Source organism: Phoxinus phoxinus (genome assembly GCF_949152265.1).
Source record: "Phoxinus phoxinus genome assembly, chromosome: 10".
Lineage (NCBI taxonomy): Eukaryota > Metazoa > Chordata > Actinopteri > Cypriniformes > Leuciscidae > Phoxinus > Phoxinus phoxinus.
Window position 1 is genome coordinate 1,681,889 of NC_136885.1, and position 11,649 is coordinate 1,693,537.

At 40.6% G+C, this 11,649-nt stretch overlaps 1 protein-coding gene across 4 annotated transcripts in view; it reads right to left on the bottom strand.

Annotated features, from left to right (window-relative positions):
- Positions 1 to 449: 449 nt before the first annotated feature.
- LOC307005392 (NLR family CARD domain-containing protein 3-like) overlaps positions 450 to 11,649 on the bottom strand; it is a 232,388-nt gene continuing 221,188 nt past the window's right edge. For all 4 annotated transcript variants that reach the window (XM_079625511.1, XM_079625514.1, XM_079625515.1 and 1 more), the window contains 2 exons: positions 2,806 to 2,979; positions 450 to 1,343 (listed from right to left, as the gene is read on the bottom strand). In XM_079625511.1, the coding sequence (XP_079481637.1) occupies positions 1,325 to 1,343; positions 2,806 to 2,979 (193 nt within the window). In that variant the 3' untranslated portion in view covers positions 450 to 1,324. The remainder of the gene's footprint in view (positions 1,344 to 2,805; positions 2,980 to 11,649) is intronic.

Sequence of the window (11,649 nt, forward strand, 5' to 3'; positions counted from 1 at the left end):
GTACTGTGTTAGCTGGGTGGCTGCCGCCGCATCATCAAGTGGAGCTGCACACTGGTGGTGGCTGAGGAGATTCCCCCCTTCTGTGTAAAGCGCTTTGAGGTCTCAGAGAAAGCACTATATAAATGTAATGAATTATTATTAATGTAATTCTTTTGGCAAAGTTTAACATTCATAAGTGTAAATACAGCGCTAAAAATACTAATTTTGTACTTTTTCTCCATGAAGTTGTACATTATATTAATCTGATTTCTGATTCCAACAACAAAAAGGCAATTAAAACTGTCAGCATATGGTCCTCTTTCTCCTTGTAATGATCCATAAGCTATCCTGGCTAAATTGTATTGTTTTCTGTTTACGTGTCATATTCGTATATATTGTTTATGGTATGTATATTTTTTGATTAGTCACTTGTGATTTGTACCTTTTTGTAACACATCATATGACCCCTTTAATACATTAATACAAATGTAATACAGCTATTATTAAAAACATGATGTATAAACTCAAGCTTCCATTGTTTCCAAAAGTGAGCTTGAACTTTTTCTTCTCATAATTATGAACAATGAATCTTTCATTAGTCTTTGTCTCCCTCTGCTGGTACAACACAAACACAGATATTCAGGCTTTTGAGTTACTGTGCGTTTAATAAATGGTTAATCTATGAATGAGAAACTGTAATTTGCTGCTGTGAAATAAAAGGTGTTTCACTGCCGCCTCATCAGGACTGTCAGAGGATCGTTGAAATCTAAATGAAGTCTTAATTTATAACAGTGACGTCTTAATTTATAACAGTGAAGTCTTAATTTATAACAGTGAAGTCTTAATTTATAACAGTGAAGTCTTCATTTATAACAGTGAAGTCTTAATTTATAACAGTGAAGTCTTAATTTATAACAGTGAAGTCTTCATTTATAACAGTGAAGTCTTCATTTATAACAGTGAAGTCTTGATTTATAACAGTGAAGTCTTGATTTATAACAGTGAAGTCTTAATTTATAACAGTGAAGTCTTGATTTATAACAGTGAAGTCTTAATTTATAACAGTGAAGTCTTCATTTATAACAGTGAAGTCTTCATTTATAACAGTGAAGTCTTGATTTATAACAGTGAAGTCTTAATTTATAACAGTGAAGTCTTAATTTATAACAGTGAAGTCTTAATTTATAACAGTGAAGTCTTAATTTATAACAGTGAAGTCTTAATTTATAACAGTGAAGTCTTAATTTATAACAGTGAAGTCCCTGTATCTTCAGTCTCTGTTGATTCTGTTGACTGTGAGTCTCTGTAGTGGATCTTTATTCTCCATCAGACGATCGTCAGAAGATCAGACTGTCCTCCAACACCTAAAATACAACACACACACAGTCACATATGCAGTATGAGATATTACATCTGACACATCTTTTCATAAGAAAACTAACTAGATAATCTATATTAATTAATTCTCAAACATGATCATATATCTTCTATCTGATGCTCAAAGTCACTTTACAGAATCAAAAGCACATGAAAGGTCACTTTCACACACCGGACAGCGGACACAGAACCAGCAGAAATGACCATTACACACGACACATGTAATATCAGTCGATAACAGACAACCCAAATCTCAGATTATCACACATAAGGCGTCTTTACTCTTTACACAGAAAAAGCGGCACAGAAACCAAATCTGAAGCGGCATAAAATCACGTTAATTGTTTTTCTGAAGCGGTTAAACATTGCTATTTAAAAAAAAAATAACAGTTTTAAGTGTTATAACATTAATTAAAAAATTATGAAATAGTAAACAAAAAAATAAAACTAGAGATAAATAAAAATACAGAATTCTACATTTCCTCTGCAAGATATAGCGATCTCACGCTTTGATGTTGTCATAATTCTGTGGTACTGAAAGCTATTCTCTATTTCTTAATAAAAATTATTGCAGGAACAAATGCTACAAAGAACTGATGAAGTATTTATTACACACCGCAGGATTAAAATAGGTCGAAAGGTTTCTTTTTTCTTTCTTATTTCTTCAAAGAACAATTATTATTGTTGATCTGCCAGTCTCTTCACAGGAAGATTACACACGGCGAGACTCTGTTATTTTGGTGGTTTGCTTCACGATGCGAGTACAGGACACTTTTGCTTTATTGTCCCTTGTTGACTGACATCTTTAATTTGGCTAAAACAATATGGAGCTAGGCCGATATGTTTAGTCTTCCGCTTCTTGATTCTCGCGCCGCGCGTTTGGTTGTCATGGCAATGGCGTAGTTTAGAGCGGCACAAGTTCTCCTTCATCTACACTGAACCAAACCAATATCAGAGTCATCTTTGACACCAGCGGCTGAGGAGGGTCAGACCGGCATATTTTAAGTCTGCTTTTATATTGTGTCTTTCCACAGAACTTTGAGCAGAGCCGCTTTAGAGCCGCCTTAACCCGGCGGTGTAAAGATGCCTATAGAGACAGTTAAAGGGGAAAAGCTGGAAATAACATTAATATTATTTTCACAATCAGTCACAACATCATGAGCAGAATTAAACTCATATTAACACAGTTTAAAGTTCAGAGAACTACAGAATCTGAAGATGAATTTAAGAGTCATCTGATGATCTCACTCACTCACTCACACACACACACACACACACACACACACACACACACACACACACACACACACACACACACACACACACACACACACACACACACACACTTACTGAACCTGGTACAATTTACTTATATTTCTAGTGAGTAAATCAGCCATTTGAACTTTAAATGAAAATATGATGATGAAAATCGTTAAAAACTATTCTTACTCTAGTGTCTCCAGTTTATAATGTGGATCATCCTCCAGATCCTGTAGCAGCTTCACTCCTGAGTCTCCTAGTTTATTCTCAGACAGATGCAGTGTTCTCAGGTGTGAGGGGTTTGATCTCAGAGCTGAAGCCAGAGCAGCACAACCTTCTTCTGTCACACCACACCTTCTCAACCTGTAGAGAACAATGACACACATTAAGCCTATATCCAGAGATAAACATGACACTTAAAATATAAATAACATAATGCTGTCAATATGAAATATATACAAATATTCATTAGCTTAAGTTGTTAAACACCCCGACTCTTTCGAAAGACATCCTGGGATTCAGGATCAGTGGGACACCAGTCTTGGGCTACAGAGTGATATCACTGCTGGCCATATCAACATATCACTAGTGTGTGTGTGTCTCTGTGTGTGTGTGTGTGTGTTGAAGAATAACACATTTTAGGAATCTTTTTCAGATATGCTTTCTTACCTAAACATCACGGTGAAAAATACTGATTTTAGCATTTAAGGTTTAGATGAAGATTAAGTCAAGCAATTCAGGAGTCTGACATTAGCTTTTGTCTTTATGCACTTCCTGCCCATTAAGCTCAAGGTACAGCGGTGCCTTTGTCTCTATGATAATGTTAAGGTTTGAGCAATCAAGTCAGGATGATTGGATTAGCAATACATTATGCTGATTGGTTCGGTTTCTCTAGAGCAATCTAGATATCCTGCAATACAGGTTTTTCGCTTGATAGAATCAACTCCTCCCCCTGAAGTCTCCACCCCCAGAAGTCTCCTCCCCCTGAAGTCTCCTCCCCCAGAAGTCTCCTCCCCCAGAAGTCTCCTCCCCCAGAAGTCTCCTCCCCCAGAAGTCTCCTCCCCAAGAAGTCTCCTCCCCCAGAAGTCTCCTCCCCAAGAAGTCTCCTCCCCCAGAAGTCTCCTCCCCCAGAAGTCTCCTCCCCCAGAAGTCTCCTCCCCCAGAAGTCTCCTCCCCCAGAAGTCTCCTCCCCCAGAAGTCTCCTCACCCAGAAGTCTCCACCCCCAGAAGTCTCCTCCCCCTGAAGTCTCCACCCCCAGAAGTCTCCTCCCCCAGAAGTCTCCTCCCCCAGAAGTCTCCTCCCCCTGAAGTCTCCTCCCCCTTGGAATGTATAAATTACAATGTAAACCATTTAGATTTAGACTGATTTTGGAACTTGCAGCCGCGCTCAATAAAGAAGAACTTCTAATTTGAACGCGATCCAATGTATTCCAGAGTTTCTCTGTGTGTGTGTGTTTCTGTGTGTGCGAGTTTCTGTGTTTGCGAGTTTCTGTGTGTGCGAGTTTCTGTGTGTGTATGTGTGTATTTATGTGTGTATGTGTTTTTGTGTGTGTGTGTTTCTGTCTGTGTGTTTATGTGTGTGCGTGTTTCTGTGTGAGTGTGTCTGTGTGTGTGTGTGTGTGATTCTGTGTGTGTGTGTGTGTGTGCTTCTGTGTGTGTGATTCTGTGTGTGTGTGTGTGTGCTTCTGTGTGTGTGATTCTGTGTGTGTGTGTGTGTGCGAGTTTCTGTGTGTGTGTGTGTCTGTGTATGTGTGTTTCTGTGCGTGTGTGCTTCTGTGTGTGTGTTTCTGTGTGTGTGTGCTTCTGTGTGAGTGTGTCTGTGTGTGTGTGCGTGCTTCTGTGTGTGTGTGTGTCTGTCCTTATGTGTTTCAGTGTGTGTGTTTCTGTGTGTGAATGTGTGTGTGTGTGTGTTTCTGTGTGTGTGTGCGCGCGAGAGTTTCTCTGTGTGTGTATGTGTGTGTGTGTGTATGTGTGTGTGTGTATGTGTTTCTGTGTGTGTGTGAGTGTATGCGTATGCGTGTGTGTATGTGTTTCTGTGTGTGTGTGTTTCTGTGTGTGCGAGTTTCTGTGTGTGTGTGTGTGTGTTTCTGTGTGAGTGTGTCTGTGTGTGTGTGCGTGCTTCTGTGTGAGTGTGTCTGTGTTTCTGTGTGTGTTTCTGTGTGTGTATGTGTGTGTCGGTGTGTGTGTGTGTGCTTCTGTGTGTGTGTGAGTGTGTCTGTGTGTGCGTGTCTGTGTTTCTGTGTGTGTATGTGTGTGTCTGTGTGCTTCTGTGTGTGTGTGCTTCTGTGTGTGTGTGTGTGTGTGCTTCTGTATGTCTGTGTGCTTCTGTGTGAGTGTGTCTGTGTTTATGTGTTACAATGTGTGTGTGTGTGTGTGTGTGTGTGTGTGTGTGTGTGTGTTTCTGTGTGTGTGCGCACGAGAGTTTCTCTGTGTGTGTATGTGTTTCTGTGTGTGTGTTTCTGTGTGTGTGCGCGCGAGAGTTTCTCTGTGTGTGTGTGTGTTTCTGTGTGTGTGTTTCTGTGTGTGTGCGCGCGAGAGTTTCTCTGTGTGTGTATGTGTTTCTGTGTGTGCGAGTTTCTGTGTGTGTGTGTGTGTGTGTGCGTGCTTCTGTGTGAGTGTGCTTCTGTGTGAGTGTGTCTGTGTGTGTGCGCGCGAGTTTCTGTGTGTATATGTGTGTGTGTGTGTGTGCGCGCGCATGAGTTTCTGTGTGTATGTGTGTATTTATGTGTGTATGTGTTTCTCTGTGTGTGTGTGTGAGTGTTTCTGTGTGAGTGTGTCTGTGTGTGTGTGTGTGTGTTTGTGCGCGCGAGTTTGTGTGTCTGTGTGTATTTATGCGTGTATGTGTTTCTGTGTGTATGTGTGTGTGTGCGTGTTTCTGTGTGTGTGTGTGTGTGTGTTTCTGTGTATGCGTTTCTGTGTGTGTATGTCTGCTTCTGTGTGAGTGTGTGCTTTTGTGTGTGTGTGTTTGCTTCTCTGTGTGTGTGTGCAAGTTTCTGTGTGTGTGTGCGCTTCTCTCTGTGTGTGTGTGTGTGTGTGTGTGTGTGTTTCTGTGTGCGGCTGCTGGCCAAGTCACTAGTGTGTGTATGTGCTTCTGTGTGTGTGTGTGTGTGTGCTTCTGTGTGTGTGTGTGTGTGTGTGCTTCTGTGTGTGTGTGTGTGTGCGTGCTTCTGTGTGAGTGTGTCTGTGTGTGCGTGCTTCTGTTTGTGTGTGTGTGTGTTTCTCTGTGTGTGTGTGTGTGCTTCTGTGTTTCAGTGTGTGTGTGTGTGTATGTGTTTCTGTGTGTGTGTGTTTTTGTGTGTGTGCGCGCGAGAGTTTCTCTGAGTGTGTGTGTATTTCTGTGTGTGTGTATGTGTTTCTGTGTGTGTATGTTTCTGTGTGTGTGTGTGTGTTTCTGTGTGTGTGTGTCTGTGTTTATGTGTTTCAGTGTGTGTGTGTGTGTGTGTGCTTCTGTGTGAGTGTGTGTCTGTGTGCTTCTGTGTGAGTGTGTCTGTGTTTATGTTTCAGTGTGTGTGTGTGTGTGTGTGTGTTTCTGTGTGTGTGTGTGCGCGCGAGAGTTTCTCTCTGTGTGTGTGTGTATTTCTGTTTCTGTGTGTGTATGTGTTTCTGTGTGTGTGTGTCTGTGTTTATGTGTTTCAGTGTGTGTGTGTGTGTGTGTGCTTCTGTGTGAGTGTGTCTGTGTTTATGTGTTTCAGTGTGTGTGTGTGTGTGTGTATGTGTTTCTGTGTGTGTGTGTGTGTGTGCGCGCGAGAGTTTCTCTCTGTGTGTGTGTATTTCTGTTTCTGTGTGTGTATGTGTTTCTGTGTGTGTGTGTCTGTGTTTATGTGTTTCAGTGTGTGTGTGTGTGTGTGTGTGTGTGTGTGTGCTTCTGTGTGTGTGAGTGTGTGTCTGTGTGCTTCTGTGTGAGTGTGTCTGTGTTTATGTGTTTCAGTGTGTGTGTGTGTGTGTGTGTGTGTGTGTGTGCTTTGTGAGTGTCTGTCTGTGTGAGTGTGTCTGTGTTTATGTGTTTCAGTGTGTGTGTGTGTGTGTGTGTGTGTGTGTGAGTGTCTGTCTGTGTGCTTCTGTGTGAGTGTGTCTGTGTTTATGTGTTTCAGTGTGTGTGTGTGTGTGTGTGTGTGTGTGTATGTGTTTCTGTGTGTGTGTGTGCGCACGAGAGTTTCTCTCTGTGTGTATGCGTTTCTGTGTGTGTATGTCTGCTTCTGTGTGAGTGTGTGCTTTTGTGTGTGTGTGTGTGTGTGTGTGTGTTTGCTTCTCTGTGTGTGTGTGCAAGTTTCTGTGTGTGTGTGCGCTTCTCTCTGTGTGTGTGTGTGTGTTTCTGTGTGCGGCTGCTGGCCAAGTCACTAGTGTGTGTATGTGCATCTGTGTGTGTGTGTGTGTGTGTGTGTGTGTGCTTCTGTGTGTGTGTGTGTGTGTGTGTGTGCGAGTTTCTGTGTGTGTGTTTCTGTGTGTGTGTGTGCTTCTGTGTGTGTGTGTGTGTGTGTGTGTGTGTGTGCTTCTGTGTGTGTGTGTGTGTGTGCGTGCTTCTGTGTGAGTGTGTCTGTGTGTGCGTGCTTCTGTTTGTGTGTGTGTGTGTTTCTCTGTGTGTGTGTGTGTGCTTCTGTGTTTCAGTGTGTGTGTGTGTGTATGTGTTTCTGTGTGTGTGTGTTTTTGTGTGTGTGCGCGCGAGAGTTTCTCTGAGTGTGTGTGTATTTCTGTGTGTGTGTATGTGTTTCTGTGTGTGTGTGTGTGTTTCTGTGTGTGTGTCTGTGTTTATGTGTTTCAGTGTGTGTGTGTGTGTGCTTCTGTGTGAGTGTGTGTCTGTGTGCTTCTGTGTGAGTGTGTCTGTGTTTATGTTTCAGTGTGTGTGTGTGTGTGTGTGTGTGTGTGTGTGTGTGTGTGTGTGTGTATGTGTTTCTGTGTGTGTGTGTGTGTGTGTGTGTGCGCGCGAGAGTTTCTCTCTGTGTGTGTGTATTTCTGTTTCTGTGTACGTATGTGTTTGTGTGTGTGTGTCTGTGTTTATGTGTTTCAGTGTGTGTGTGTGTGTGTGTTTCTGTGTGTGTGTGTGTGTGTGTGTGTGTGCGCGCGAGAGTTTCTCTCTGTGTGTGTGTATTTCTGTTTCTGTGTGTGTATGTGTTTCTGTGTGTGTGTGTCTGTGTTTATGTGTTTCAGTGTGTGTGTGTGTGTGTGTGTGTGTGTGTGTGTGTGTGCTTTGTGAGTGTCTGTCTGTGTGAGTGTGTCTGTGTTTATGTGTTTCAGTGTGTGTGTGTGTGTGTGTGTGTGTGTGCTTCTGTGTGAGTGTCTGTCTGTGTGCTTCTGTGTGAGTGTGTCTGTGTGTTATGTGTTTCAGTGTGTGTGTGTGTGTGTGTGTGTGTGTGTGTGTGTGCTTTGTGAGTGTCTGTCTGTGTGAGTGTGTCTGTGTTTATGTGTTTCAGTGTGTTTCTGTGTGTGTGTGTGCGCGCGAGAGTTTCTCTCTGTGTGTGTGTATTTCTGTGTGTGTATGCGTGTTGTGGCATCATGACAGGACGTGTTCTAGAGATACATTGCCCTCAGATGGCTGGAGCAAGATGGCCGTCTGTTAAGGACTACAAGCCAGACATTACGGCTTTCTTATTCAGAACGTCTGCAAAACTACACAACAGAAAAATATTTAAAAACCAAAATTGATGAGATTGATGATTCGGTCGATCAAAACTCTTTCTGGAACCTATATAAAAATCTTGTTAGTTCAGTTCTGGCATCACCTCCATCCGGCTGATCCAGAGTCAGTCCAATATAAAGCCCTCCTCGCCAATGAAAGCTCAGCAGAAGCTCATCCTCTACACACACTCGCTCTGCAACTCGTCCATCAGACTATCCTCCCCATTGACCACTAGGGCTGGGCGATATGTAAAAAATATTTTATTGATAATCGCCTTAAAAAATATCGCGATATCCGATAATATCGTCTACCCAAGCCCAACACGCCCCGCCGGAGACAACGCTATACCGACATACACCGTTAAAAAGTCATGTTGAGTTTGGCTGCACTTCATCTAATGATAGCCTGCGATTTAATTAGTTTAATTGATTGATTGAAACGTTAAAGGTTTTACTTTGGTTAGTTTGAGCTTGAACGAGCATAAAACATTAGCTTTGCTGTTATTTTAGTGTTGCTAATCATTTCCACACTGTTCTATCGCATGTGTTTGAAACGGATTTCGTTTCGCGAGGAGAAATGTTAAATATAACTGAACAGAAGACAGTCTGGTGATTGTAATGGTGAATGCATGTTGATGTTATAGGAAGGTGTCTTGCCTATTTGTTTTTCATAAGGTCCGATGTTTCTCTTTCTTTCTTTTTTGGCGGTACGCCTACCACAAAATGCCTGATTTCCCAACACGTTGAACTGAGCATTGCCATTGTGCCAATTTAATAGGCTACTTTTAAACGCATAGCTCAGTAATGTCAGTTTTATGTGTTTGCTGAGAGGGGGGGGGGGGGGGGGGGATTTTTGTTGGGAAAGTCGGGGGAGAGACGCACACTTCGACTAGACTGGATTAACACATGCAGCATCTTAATTGTTAAGAAAATGAAACGAAATAAATGAATAAATCAAGCTTTTATTACAAAACACTGGCGATATCATACAGCATTCAGAAAAATGCGCACCCCTAGTTCCTCCGTCTATGGCCCATGACGCTACGATGAGCATAAACTATAGCTACTTTAAACAAACGCGGGTCGGGAAGCGGGTCGGGTACAATATTTTCTTTCTTTTTTTTTTGCGGTCCGAGTTGCGGGCGGGTTAGTTGAAAACGTCGGTCGGGTGCGGGTTGTTTATACATTGACCCGCGCATCACTGACGCCTACCTATCGCCTGATTTAATGAGGATCAGTTTAATTTCCTAATATGTAGCGCTGTTTTTAAACTTGTATTTAAACTATAGCCTACTATATTTATTATTTGTCTAAAATTAGGAATTAAAAGCGAATTTTTTCGTTCTGCATGAGCAAAAACGTTTTTCCCCTCCTCCTTTTTGGTCTTAGAGTTCCAAGTTCACCTTGAAGACTTACAATCTCATCTTTTTAATGTTGTTTTTAGTATTATTATAATTTTTATTAATATTCATAATCAGAAGTATTATGTATCTGTTTTATACTTTTTATATACATTCATAATCATTTGTAATCATTGTGTTTTATGAATCATACTGTTCACATAATGTTTTGAATGCATATGTGGGAGAGGGAGATTTTGGGAGATTTTGAGTGTCTGGAATGGAATGTATGCAGTGTTTTTTCTACCTAGCATAATATATACATGCTATGTTAATGGAAACCAAATGTTTCAGCATATAAGAACTGAAGCTCTTTGTTTAGGCAGAGAGAGAGAAATGACTGAGATGCATGAAGATCTTTTGCTGATCCGTTCTCTCCCTTATGTCTTATATAAAATGGTAAAATAAATTAGATATCTTGGCAAAATCATTGGTGTCTGTTTCCATGAAATCAATTAACAAGGGGAAGCACGATTTTTAAATCTACAACCTTAAGCCGTTTACGAAATAAAAATGATAGCTTTATTTATTTAGAGACAGAAGTCATTAAAAGTTATATTTGGATATTATTTAGTTTCTTTCGTTATTTATTGTTATTTAAAGCAAAGTAGGCTATAACGCTTCCAATAGGCTATAGCCTGTAACAGAGCTGCCAACATTGTAAACTCCGAACGCGTGCATGAGAGATTCAAATCAACGAAATTTCTTCATCCGTTTGCAATATAACCTCATTTGAATTTTAATTACAATGGTCATGTTTGTAGGCTATATCTGAATTAACAGGATAGTTTTTTTTTTCCGTATGCAGAACAAAATTGTATAAAAACGAATAGCATATGAATAAAATAAAAATTATTTAAAGATCAAGAAATCCAGAAAAAAATGTTTAACAAAATTACGAAAGAAAGGATAAAGGATGTATGACTGGGAACGCATCTCAAGGTCCCGGCTACACACACTCATGTTGCCGTTAGAGAGTCAGCACCGAAAAACGGGCATAAAAAATGTTAGTTAAAGTTACAAAAGTTCAGTGAGTTATTTTCTTTTTCCTTTGTTTTTTGATCATCATTAATGGTGGCAGCGAGTATTTTTCTTTCTCAACTGAAGACAAAATCGACTGTGTTTACGGGGATATAAGAACTTGAAAAAAGGTGTGTACTGACGTCTTTCTGTGGTTGAAACAATAATTTTTCTGTTGTTTATTCATGTTTATTTGATTCTATAAATTAACTAAGGATAATTGTGAGATATAATTATGTGTGTGTATGTGTCCGAGCACTATATATGTGAGAGGCGGCTCGTTGTTTGAGTGCGCAGCTCAGTACACATCGCGCATGCAGAAGTGTTCATTCGTCTCGAAGAAGAATCGATTTTGTATTCCTAATCCTAACTAGCCTATAAAAAATATTTCATTCATATTATTGCATGTGAATAAATATGTATAACTATAGGGCTATGTGAAATATAGGCTATGTCATTTTTTTTTTATATAGACGATTATCGTCTAGAAACGAATGTTATAATCGACATCGCGATACTTGGGAGACATCGTCGATATACGATAATATCGTCATATCGCCCAGCCCTATTGACCACAGCTACAGCCACACAACTATTGTTAAAGAAATCCACACACATCTAAAACACACTCATGACCAATCACTAAAAGCTCATTTTGACCTCCAGAATAAACTCCAATGTTACTCGACCCTCAATAGAACCACTATTGGCCAGTTATCTATTTATTAAACAATTTAAAGAAAGACAAATCCTCTCAAAATACAGATTAAGTGACCATGATCTGGAGAAAGAGAGAGGAAGATATAGACAGAGAGAGAGAGAGCATGTGTGTGCGTGTGTGTGTGTGTGTGTGTGTGTGTGTGTGCACACAGAGGATGAGGAACACTTTCTGCTCTTCTGCTCTAAATATACCAATATAAGAGAAACTTTTCTGCCCAGATTTAAAACCTTGATCCCATCATTCTCTGAACTGAGTGACGCTGAACAAATGTCCTTCTTA